The 12,044-nt window shown below is 42.9% G+C and overlaps 1 protein-coding gene across 1 annotated transcript in view; it reads left to right on the top strand.

Annotated features, from left to right (window-relative positions):
- Positions 1–12,044, top strand: part of GALNT17 (polypeptide N-acetylgalactosaminyltransferase 17) — a 507,568-nt gene that overhangs the window by 465,894 nt on the left and 29,630 nt on the right. The window contains exons 7-9 of the mRNA XM_001363002.4: positions 1,118–1,303; positions 4,092–4,229; positions 4,646–4,741. Coding sequence (XP_001363039.1) covers positions 1,118–1,303; positions 4,092–4,229; positions 4,646–4,741 — 420 coding nt within the window. The remainder of the gene's footprint in view (positions 1–1,117; positions 1,304–4,091; positions 4,230–4,645; positions 4,742–12,044) is intronic.

Here is a 12,044-nt window from a genome sequence, read left to right as displayed (position 1 = left end):
AAAAAACTAATGTAGGATCTAGGAGTATCCCTTCAGCTCCTATGCAGACCCTATGCAAAGCTACCCCAAGTTCAAGGCTCTCATTCAGTCTCATTCACTTGAAACCATAACTCATGAGCCCCCACCAGTGTGTTTACTTTTTCTAGTCATCCAAGGGATGATTAGTTCAAAGCAAAGATCTTCAAGGAAATGATAAAAGATCTCTACTCCCATCTCAGCCACCATTGACACTGGCACACTTTACCCAAAATCATTTGAAAGAGTAGATAATGCCTAAAGATACACATGGAGCAAAATACATATAGGGAATACATGTGTCAAAGAGTACAAGGAGGACCATACCCAGAGTAAATATGAGCAAAGTTGGAGAGACAATCCATGCTTCCAGTACTAACAGTCCTTCAACATTTTCTGATGTCATTAAGGTGTTCCTCATCATCTTCACATAGTATAAAATAACCTTTGGCCAGATCATCTTTGTTGGATATGTCATATCCACTGGCTCTATGGGCATGGTTTGTAGTTCCTGCCAGGCATCACTTCTTGCTGCTCTAGCACAGTTTATGCTTGCCAGGGCTCTCTTAGCCTCATGATCGCTGCCATATATGGCTCCCTTGGGCATGAAGTCTTTGAATTCTCACCTCTTCAGCCAGAGGTCTCAGTCTCTTCCTTGTTAGAGGACAATCACTGCCATTACTCTCTTAGCTTAAAGAATAAAAATCTGATGGCTCTCTTGTTTTCATAGCAGTGTCTTAACACACTTAGGCATTGGATTAGGAAAATGCCCTAGATGCTTTTCCTTTCTTTGGGAGAAAGCATTGCATACTAAAGAAGACATCTCAAGTCAGAAGCCTGGTATTATGGCACATAAAGTGCTAGCCTCTGGATCAGGAAAATTTGGCTTCGAATCCTACCTCAGAAACTTACTAGCTGTACAAGCCTGGGCAAATCACTTAACTTCTATTTGCCTCAGTTTCCTCATCTGTAAAATAATCTCATTGCATTCTTCCAACAGTAAATCTATGATCCTATGATATCCACATGAAGGATCTAGGCTTCTGAAAAGTAAAGAATCCCTTAGACTAACAGCTGTGTGCATTGTGCTTCCTTGTTTCAGGTATGGCTCTGTGGAGGCAGTATGGAGGTCCTGCCCTGCTCCAGAGTAGCTCACATCGAGCGGAAGAAGAAGCCCTACAACAATAACATTGGCTTCTACACCAAGAGGAATGCCTTGAGAGTGGCCGAGGTCTGGATGGATGATTACAAGTCCCATGTGTACATAGCCTGGAACTTGCCCTTGGAGGTATGAGCTAAACATTCTTTTTCAGATGCTCATCTCTGTCAGAACCAAACAACAATGACAGGGGGGTACTGGTGGGTAAGGATTCCCCAAACAAGTTTCTGAAGATTTAATAAATTTGTTTTAGAGCCTAGCAATTATATATGTTCCTAAACTTTCTTCCTTCCTTCTTTCCTCCATATGTCTTTCTTCCTTCTTTTCTCTCTTTCTTTCTCTTGTTCTTTCTTTCTCTCATTCTTTCTTCCTTTCATCCTTCCTTCCTTCCTTTCTTTCTTTATCTCATTCTTCCTTCCTTCCTTCCTTTCTTTCATTCTTCCTTCCTTCCTTTCTTTCATTCTTCCTTCTTTCCTTCCTTCCTCCCTCTCTTCTTTCTTTCTTTCTTTCTTTCTTTCTTTCTTTCTTTCTTTCTTTCTTTCTTTCTTTCTTTCTTTCTTTCTTTCTTTCTTCCTTTCTTTCTTCCTTTCTTTCTTCCTTCCTTCCTTCCTTCCTTCCTTCCTTCCTTCCTTCCTTCCTTCCTTCCTTCCTTCCTTCCTTCCTTCCTTCCTTCCTTCCTTCCTTCCTTCCTTCCTTCCTTCCTTCCTTCCTTCCTTCCTTCCTTCCTTCCTCTATGAAACATCCTCACTCCTTATCCCTGGAGCTCCCACTCTATCTTTTCATAGATCCTCAACTACTCTCAGGGCCACAGGTTTAGGTGTGTATGTATGTATGTTAGGGGGATAGTTTTTAGCAGGCCAAATTTGTTTGGAACTTGATAGTTTCTAAAAGTTTCCCTATAGCAACTCTGTAGGCTGATAATGCAAAGGATCATTATACATATTTTACAAATGGGGGAACTGAGGCTCAAGGAGGTTCACTGACTACTTTTGGAGGTACCTTGATTCAGTGGGGAGAATACTGGCTCTGGATTCACATGACCTGAGATAAAATCCTTGGCTACTTCATATCTCTGGACCTCAGTTTCCCTACCTGTAAGTTAATGGAGTTAGACTTGATGGCCTCTAAGGTCCCTTCTACCCCTAGATATTTGATCCAATAATCCTGTGCACAAAGATGAAAACTTGAACTGCCACCAAGTTTTATTGTGAAACTGACAAACAATATCTGTGTAGCGAAAACGAGGTAGAAATTTTGAGATCTCCAAGAGAGCTTTTAAAAGAAAAAAAAATAAACAGGAAACAAAAAAGACAGATTATTCAAACATAGCTGATATAAAATTAAAATCTCTGTTTAGTTTTCCCCTGAAAATTAGTAGGGTTGGAAAAGCCTGTTCTGGATATACTTACTACTGCCAAAATTTAATGCAATAGTTTGAACCATTTTCCCTGCCTTTCAGATATGGTCGTATTTGTCATCCCCAGCCTCCAGCCTATAGACATTTGTGTTTCCCCTGATCCAGGGCATCCCTTACCGATGTCTGTTGTTTCACATTTTGGATGTCTGATTTTTACCTCTGCACACAGAAGCCCATTAACTGTTCATTTTGGTAAAATCCAAGTGAATAATTCATTAGAAGATCATTATGAGCTTTGTAATGGAAAATTACCTTCCCTTCTGCATATAATGAACTTCAGGAAAGACAAGAATTGGGAACTAAGGGAGGGTAAGAAGTAGGGAAAATGGGGGATGGTGAATTACACACACTTGTAACAAAGAACCCAGTGAAGTGGTCACAGGCTTCTCTTGTCTTGCCTCTATCAAATCATTATATGAATAATTACACCTGGTGGTTAGAGAAAAAAACGTGGAGGATGAGTCATTTAGGATAAAGAGAAGTCAACATCACCCTGCTAGTTCATACTGCATGAGTGAGATGTTCTGGTCCATAGGCAAGGTGGAATGCCATGCTGTAATAAGACTTTAGAGAAATGGATTTGATGACCTCAAATGGACTGGAACATGCTTAGTGGAGAGGAGATAAGTCTTGAGCACAATAGCCATCCTCTAGTATTTGAAGAGCTACCCTGTAGGAGAGGGAGCTAGACTTTTTCTGCTTGACCTCAGAGGGCCAAACCAAGAATGATAACTAGAAGTTGCAAAGAGATAAATTTAGGCTTGATATTATGGAAAACCTCCTAACAACTAGAGCTTTCTAGAAGTAGAAGGGACTACTCTGGGAGATAGTAAGCTCTCCTTGATTGGAAGAATGCAAGGAAAGACTGGACGCCCATTTATCAGGAATGGCAAGGAGAAGATTCTTTTTCTTCTGCAGATTGGATTTGCACTGGCCATTGCCCACTCTGAGATTCTGTGATCTCTTGACTCATCAGGTCATAGGGTCACATATCTACACCAGGAAGGAATCTGAGGTCATCTATTCCACCCACCCCCCCTCTAATTTTACAGATCAGGAAACTAAGAACCACAGAGGTCAAGGGAATCGAAGTCTGTAGATGGAAAGGACCTCAAACATCACCTAGTCTAGTCCCTCTAGAGAGAAGGAACCTGAGCCTCTGAGATATGATGGTATCAGAGGATTAGAGTTGGAAAGAACCTCAAAAGCAATCTAGTCCAACTCCTCCATTTCAAAGACAAGGAAAATGATGCCAAGAGATATTAAATGAGTTGCCCAAGTTAGCTCGGGGAGTAAACACCAGAGGTAGGACATAAACCCAGATGCTGTCTAGGTTTCATAAACGGTATGAAAAGAAAATTCCCCTGAAGCTAATGATCGTCCTCCTCAAGTTGAAGCACTTCTCATATACCTTCCTTCTCTGAATCTATGATCCTATCATTCTTTCTATTCCCATTAATTCTGTTCCTAGCTTGGTGCCTTTTATAATTCTGTTTTCAGAATCCAGGCATAGACATTGGTGATGTCTCAGAAAGGAGAGCTTTAAGGAAAAGGTTGAAGTGCAAGAATTTCCAGTGGTACCTGGACCATGTTTATCCTGAAATGAGGAGGTACAACAACACCATCGCCTACGGGGAGGTGAGTATTATTATGAATCACTACAGCAGTCATGGGAATGGTGGTAACTTGTGCTTGGGTAAGCGATCAAGACTTGGGATACCATTAGTTATATGGTACTGGATCATGACAATGAATAGAGTCATCAGAGTGCCAGGGCCAACATCCCCGGATCCTGCCAGCAAAATACATACATACATACTATGCATACATGAAAGCAATTAGAGTCCCCTCTGTGTTGATCCATGCTTCCTCTCTAGCCTGTAGGAGAGACTGGAGTCAAGGAGATGAGTTGAGAGAAGGCTATCACTTCTGACTGAGTGAAAAGGGATTGGGTAAACCACATCCCTCCTGATAGGGAAGGGCGAGAGTGCTGATCCAAAGGACCATCTGCCTCATTGGTGCTAACATGGGTTGGTTTGTTTCTGTCCCAACAGCTTCGCAACAACAAGGCTAAAGACGTCTGTTTGGACCAGGGGCCTCAAGAGAATCACACTGCAATACTCTATCCTTGCCACGGCTGGGGACCTCAGGTTGGAAGAGATGTTTCATGTTCAGAGGGAAACATTATTGAGTCAACAGTGCTCTTTCATGACTTTCTAGGGCAGAGAAGAAAAGGAATTGGGAGCCACTTCAGGGAATGGTTTGTGGGGATTGCCATTGATGTTGTCCTTTTAATTGACTTTTTATGAAGATCTGGAAGTGGGGGAATGTCAGAGAAGGAAACCTCAGCGAAATGAGAAAGATGGAAAGTAGGAGGTGATGAGTAAAGTTAGGGCCCACAAATGGACTATGGGTGTGGCTAATGATCAAGGAATGTTGGTAAGACCAACACATGTTATGCTTGTTGAGGGCAGGGAGACTCATTTTATCTGTGTGTATCCCCACAGTCTGAACCCTAAAATTAACACTTGTCAAATTGAGGTGTTGAGTCTGGCTCTCATAGGAGAACTGGGGGCAAAACTGCTGCCTTCCAGGTTCTGGAATCCCGGGAGCCTAGGTCTGCTGGGGCTTTGGTGGACCACGCAGATGGTTCTTCACCCGTTCAGCTTCTTTAATAAGCGTTCATAGACTGATTCAGTGTGTCAACTGCATTTGTGAGTAAGGATCTAAATGAAGAAATATAACCGGATAAAGACAGTCTCATTAAGGGCTTACCATGCATTTGCATAATCAAATACTGCTGGCTTTCAAAGCTTCAGCTTTTTCGGTGGCTCAGAAAGTGGTTTAAGAAATCTTCCCAGAGGCTTTGAGGATACAGGCGCAGACCTGGGGAGATGGCTACCTGTGCTCAGTGGGTTTTGAGGAAGGGAAGCGTTTCCTAAACTGCCCTGCAGGCTCAGGGCTCCTGTGCCTGTCTGCAGGAAGAGTGGAGAAGCCTGCCAAGTTCCCAGGCATGTTTTCCATTTCTGAAAATTCCCATAGCTCAAGGGCCCATCCTGTACCTTCTCCAGTTCCTTTCCCTCCATCAAAGTTGTGTTACCTTATGCTGGGATTCCTCCTTTCAGATAATACAGAGCTTCCAATCACTTCTTTTATCTCACTTGATCCTGGGAAGTGTGTGCTATTTTTATCCCCACTTTGCCATGGAGGGAACTGAGGCTGAGGATTGACTTGCCCAGGATTACCTACCTAGCACATGCCTGAGACTAGAGTTAAATTCAGGTCTTCCTGATTCACACTGATGATGACTGATGAGGAGCAAACCAGTGCGACTGGCCTCAATGACTAAGAATGGCTTTTAAGGGGAGCATGAATCTATTCCAACAGGGGTCATTAGTGCTCAGGGCCTTCAGGCGTGATTGTCATGAAGGAGAGTATTTCGGGAAGGGTAGGCCAGGACCTGCCTGGGTCAATTCTTGTTTGGTCCCCAGAAACCATCCTATAAGCGCCGGGGCAACCTGACCAATGGCCAAGCAGGCCCCCCTTTCAGGTCGCTTCAATGGTTTCTGATTCTTGTGGTTGTAGTCTGAATAAAGGAAAGCAAACTCTTTCTCTGATCTAACGAAAACTTTATTTAAAAGAAAAAAAACAGGAGCTCTAGCCACCTGAAATCAACTATCTTGCTAAACCCTGAAACTTCTCAGATTCAAAATGTCCCCTCCTTGGCATGGGATTGGTCCTTATATAGACCAATTCCGTGCCTGGAAGTAGGGGCATGGTCCCTCCCCTGCACAGGATTGATCCATTCAAGACCAATCCCATGCCAGGAAGTAGGGGGCGTGTTCCCTCTCTTGCACAGGATTGATCCATTCAAGACCAATCCCCTGCCAGGAAGTAGGGGGCGTGTTCCCTCTCTTGCACAGGATTGATCCATTCAAGACCAATCCCCTGCCAGGAAGTAGGGAGTGTGGTCCTTTCCCCAGCACAGGATTGGTCCATTCAAGACCAATCCCACGCCAGGAAGTGGGGGGGGGGGGGAGGGACTCCTAGGGAACTATGCATTTTCCCTGGCCACAATATTTTTAAAAACCTACAAGTCAGGTATGTTTTTTCCTGGTTCACTCTCTGCATCAGTTCATTAAATCTTCTCATGCTTCTCTGAATTGTCCAGATCATCCTCTCTTATGACCCGGGTAGATCTCCTTGCAATCATGGACCACAGTTTGTTTAGCCTTTCCCCAGCTAGCAGCAGGGTGAGGTCATCCCTGCTGAAAAGAGGCTCCTCTCTCAGAGTATGTCTTTGTCAACCACTTGGAAATGACTCTGACTTGTAAAAAGAGCCCTTGGTTTTATCCAGAAGGGCCTGTCACCATTTTTACTACCCGTCTGATTTGTGTCTAAGTTCATTTCCCATCTCTTCAAGCCCTCTTGTGTAAAGAGATGGACCACCACAGGTCACCCTCCTGTCCAGGGTGTAAACACGCTGAATCTAACTGGGAATGTTTCACCAATGGGCAATTCCTTGCTGATTATATTCTTATACTGCGGGACCCTGGTTATCGTCATAGTCTCCAGTGTCTAGTCCTTCTAATTCATAGAATAGGACATGGTCAGACTGGGCCCACACCCCACCCAAATACTTACCATATGCTTTAGCAGGCACTGACCAAGGCATGCTCTTAGATTTCCCAATACACTCTTGTTTTCAGACATCTGAAGATGGAACCACCACTTTTATTTTACAAAGGACAGACCTTAAGTGATTTGCCCAGGTTCATACAACTGCTTTGTGATATAGATGGACTTGATTTCAAGACTTCCTGAATCTAACCTTTACGACACTCTACCAGAATGAGCACATCAGAAAATGTCCCCAATTTCACTATGAAAAAAATTCCAGTATATAACAAGTTTCTGGAGTGCAGTCTTCAATGCCTAAAAACAAACAATCCCCCTTCCACTTTGGTTGTATTTGTCCCTGGGGACTTTCTTTTCCAGGACTTTGGGGGGCTCCTTTCCTTGTCCTCCCCACCAACATGCTTCACTCACAGGGCGGCTTTCCTTCTTGGGAAGTTGATGCTGCTTCCCCTGGTTAATTCATCACCAGAGTAACATAAGCATCCTTTTATCCTGTAATTAAATTTAATCTGCTCTTAGATTCACTCTTTTGATAGCTCCATCTTTTAAGTGATGCATCATCCAAACACCTTGCTGTAATGATATATTAGGCCAATAAGGCATGCGTGCATCGGTGCGGTGACAGGGCTGTGATGGGCCATCAGTAGAAAGGGAACTATCCTAATTGTCTAGAGAATATAAATGGGGGTGCTGTCAGGGGGGCCAGGTTTCAGGAAGAATGCTAAGCAGATCATGTTAGCTAAACCCTGGGAAAGGGCCCTGAGGGAGCTGCTGCAGATGTCTTCAGGAGGGAAGAACTGTAGCTGGCCCATTTATACTTTAGTGAATCTGTGATCTCCTCAGGGTAAACACTCCCTTCAATTGTGCTGGTAGCAGCTCATCTGTCCCTTCTCGTGCTTTTTGACTCTCAGAGGGTGAGCTGGGGGTCTTCCTCTAGATCCCTTAATGTGATGTGGTATCACTGGAGCACACAAGCGCTCTCTTGGCTAACTCTAGCTCTCACTTTATCTCCTTTTCTCATCATGTATTACTTGGGTTATATACACTAGGAGCATAGGTTATCATTTCACTTCATCCTGATAATAATCCTGGGAGTTGCTACTGGGAGGTTGTTGTTTGGTCAGATCCAACTCTGTGACTCCACTGGACTATAGCAATCCATGGGATTTTCTTGGTGAGGGTATTGGACTGATTTTCCATTTCCTTCTCCAGTGGATCCTTTAGTCAGACAATCAGAGGTCACACCACTAGGATGTATCCAAGGCTGGATTTGAACTCAGATCTACCTAATTCCAGTTCCAGTGTTCTATCCACTGAACTATCTAGCTGCCTCAAAAACTCATGATCACATAGCTAGTAATTGTCTGAGGCTAGATTTGAATTCAGGATGTCCTCACTTCAAGCCCATTGCTCTGTCCACTGTGCCACCCTTGGAATTGTCTTTGAATGAGTTCTCCAGTTAAGGAAATAGCTCTCAAGCAGGAACCACACATGGATGAGACTCATTATCATTTAGCCTAAGGCAAGTGAATAGATTCCTAACAATATTTCAGGACTCCTCTAGCTCATGTTTTTCCCCATTCCATTGTGATTCCAATCTGCTTTGGAACTCTGTATGCTCTAAAAGGATTATTCCTTCATATGGAGATTAGAATACTTTTGATAAAAAATAAATGTAAGATGAACAAAGAACAGGGTCAAATGTCCAGAGAAGTCCATCTAGTTCTATTCCACATTGAAATATAAATCCCCCTGGACTCTACATCAATGAAAACAGAATCAGCAGAGCCTGCTTTCAATTCCCAGGTTTAGTCAAGTCTGAATCCGCAACTCTTTGACCAAGATGTTAGCCCTGATGTTACCAGGGAAAGAAGGGAGACTTTTTGTTTTTCTTTTTCTTATGAGGGGAAGTCACTCTCCAGCGGCCTGCTCGGGAAATCTCCTGGGCAATAGAGGGTATTGTCTCCCCACCATCCCATTAAACAGAAGCCTTCCAGTGTGATGTTTCAGCGCCTGTGATCCCTGGAATTCTCAAAATCAGCTTTCTTCAGGGGCTGCCACTGAAGTGGGGAAAGGGAGGAGCCTAGAGAGTCCCCAGCCAAAACCTGAAGAGCCACCACCATCTTGAGAGTATACTGTGAACACCAGTGCCCTTGAATTCCCACTCTGGCATCATGGCCCTTTGCAGAGCCTCTCCTCCCCCATCATAGTTGAACAATATAACAACCTTAAGTGATTAAATTCATATAAGTGAATGCTTCCCCCACACACACACCTTTCCTAAATTTCTGGGGCAGGGAAATCAAGAGAATAATGAAAATGTGGCTGAAATCACATGCCACTTTGATTCCTTGGATCCTTTAGGATCAAAGATCATAGATTTAGAACTGAAGGAACCTCTCAAGATCAAGTTACCAAACCCCCTCATTTTAGGTCCAGGAACAACATGATTCATCCAAGGTCATACAGTGCCAAGGGTCAAAAGCAGGACTTGAATACAGGCAGAATGATATGATGAATAGAAAGCTGGTTTAAGGTGAGGAAGATTTAAATGTAAATTCTGTCTCCAATCTAGCTCTGGGCAAGTCATTTAACCTCTGTCTGCCTCAGTTTCATCATCTGTAAAATGTAAGGATTGAATGAAGGCTCTACTTTCCTTTTTGAGTCTCTGTCAATGAGCCTGGAAGTCCAAGTCCAACATGCTCTTCTGTACCAGCTGCCTGCTGTGATATTCAATGATCTATAAGCCTACAGATTCTCTGGGACAATGTTGGTGATCCAAAGCCAGCCTTGGTTCAAGGACAAGCTCTGGGTCATTGAGATTGCTAAGTAATTTCTCAAGGGTCATTAAGTTCATTCACTGCCTTCTGTTCAATCCTGGCCCAGCTCATTGTCCATTCAGTGTCTAAGTTTCTTTCAGAACTCAGCTCAAATGCCACCTTCTTAGGAGGCCCTCCTCAGTTTCTCTCTCTCTCTCTCTCTCTCTCTCTCTCTCTCTCTCTCACTCACTCACTTTCTTTTTCTTTCTCTCCCTCTTTCTCACTCTCTTTTCTTTCTCCCTCTTCTCTCTTTTCTTTCTCTTTCTTTCTATCCTTCTTTCTTCTTGTCACTTTCTTTTGTTCTCTCTCTTTCTCTCTGCATGCATGTATATATGTGTATATATGTAAATATAATATCCTCTGTATATATCTGGCATTTACATATACACACGTGTATGTATGTATGTGTGTGTATGACATGCAGGCTCTGAGACTATTATCTCAAATTCCTATTTATCCTAGTAGACTGGGTCCCCAGAGGTGACCAGCGTACTCCTCTCCCCAGAATTCTCTTTTTAATGTCATTATTCACAAGCCCCCACTGGTATATTCCCCACATTGATCATCAGTGGATAACAATAAGCCAGGGAGACTTAATTAGCTCCTAGAAATGGATATTGACTAAGTGAGTATAATAACTGTTTTGCATGACAATTAAAATTAAAAATTAAAAAAGAGAGAGTATAATAAGAAAAATGGCTGAGAAAAACACCCATTAAATTGGGGCATATCCCCCCATAAGTACATAGAGTCTAGGAGAAAGTGGATTCAACTTAGAAAAGACATGTGACAGTGGTAATTCACAGCCCTCAATTACCAAAAGTTCTCGTGGCAAATTGGTGGGGTCCTTGTGAAGCCCCAATGAGGTTTAGTATAACTTTCTATTTGATTTCTTGTAGAAACCTCAAGCTACCTTTCCCCAGTGAGTCTAGTTTGTCTATATAGATGCTGCTATTCCAAGGATTTTGTTAGGATTTTCATTGGAAGTTCCAAGTATCACAGCATTTCAAGATGCACAAAGCCATCCTCTGTGTCGGGGAAGAGGATACAGACAGAGGCTCTTTCATCTCTTCTCTCCCTTCTCAGTCTGGGGATATCTTCTCAGCAGATCAGCTATACCTTTCTCTCTTACAGGTTGCAATGACCTACCATTACTAGATTCCGGATTGGCTTGCTGTTTTACTTTGACACTGCAGAATATAACTCTTTCCTCAAGCAATCCTAATATACTTCTTTTTTTAATCCTTACCTTCTGTCTTAGATACTAAATATCAGTTCCAAGTCAGAAGAGTGATAAGTTTTAGGCAATGGGAGTTAAGTGACTTGCCCAGGGACAAACAGCTAGGAAGTGTCTGAGGTTAAATTTGAACCCAGGACCTCCCATGTCCAGCCCTGGCTCTCTATCCACTGGGACACCTTGCTGCCCTCCTCACCCCCAATATAGTTCTTATGTAGTGTCATTTCATTTTATCCATTGCCTTTCATTTCTTCCAAATTACTTAGGGACTTTCCTACACCTAGTTTAATGCCACTGATGGATTGATTGATTGACTGATTCACTGGACCATCTATGCAACTACAAGTCATAAACTTAGCATTAGCCATTCATCATTCACTCAAGAGACAAATGCCTCCTTCCTCACATAGTCCTTAGGTAATACTCTTCTCTATACAAAAAAAAAAGGTAAAAAGAAAATAGGTTAATGAATGAATCTAAATTGTTTTTCAGTGGTGCCAACCAAGGTCAAAGGAGCATCTGTGGAATTAAACTTCTTTTGAAGTCTAATTAACTTTCCTGTATCACAAAGGAGCCCAACGACACTAGCCACCAGAGAGGATGCCTGTTAAGGTCAGCCTTGAGAATAAGAAGGTCAAACTGAAGGCTGGAACTTGGCCAGCCGTTCCCCACCCCACCACATCTTCCATGCCTTCCTTTGTCCCCACTAATTCCCAGATGTTGTCTGCTTATAGTCTATGGATCAAGTTAACAACCCCA

Source organism: Monodelphis domestica, chromosome 2 (assembly GCF_027887165.1).
Source record: "Monodelphis domestica isolate mMonDom1 chromosome 2, mMonDom1.pri, whole genome shotgun sequence".
Taxonomy (NCBI): domain Eukaryota; kingdom Metazoa; phylum Chordata; class Mammalia; order Didelphimorphia; family Didelphidae; genus Monodelphis; species Monodelphis domestica.
Note: the sequence above shows the minus strand (reverse complement) of the source record. Positions and strands in the feature narration are given on the sequence as shown.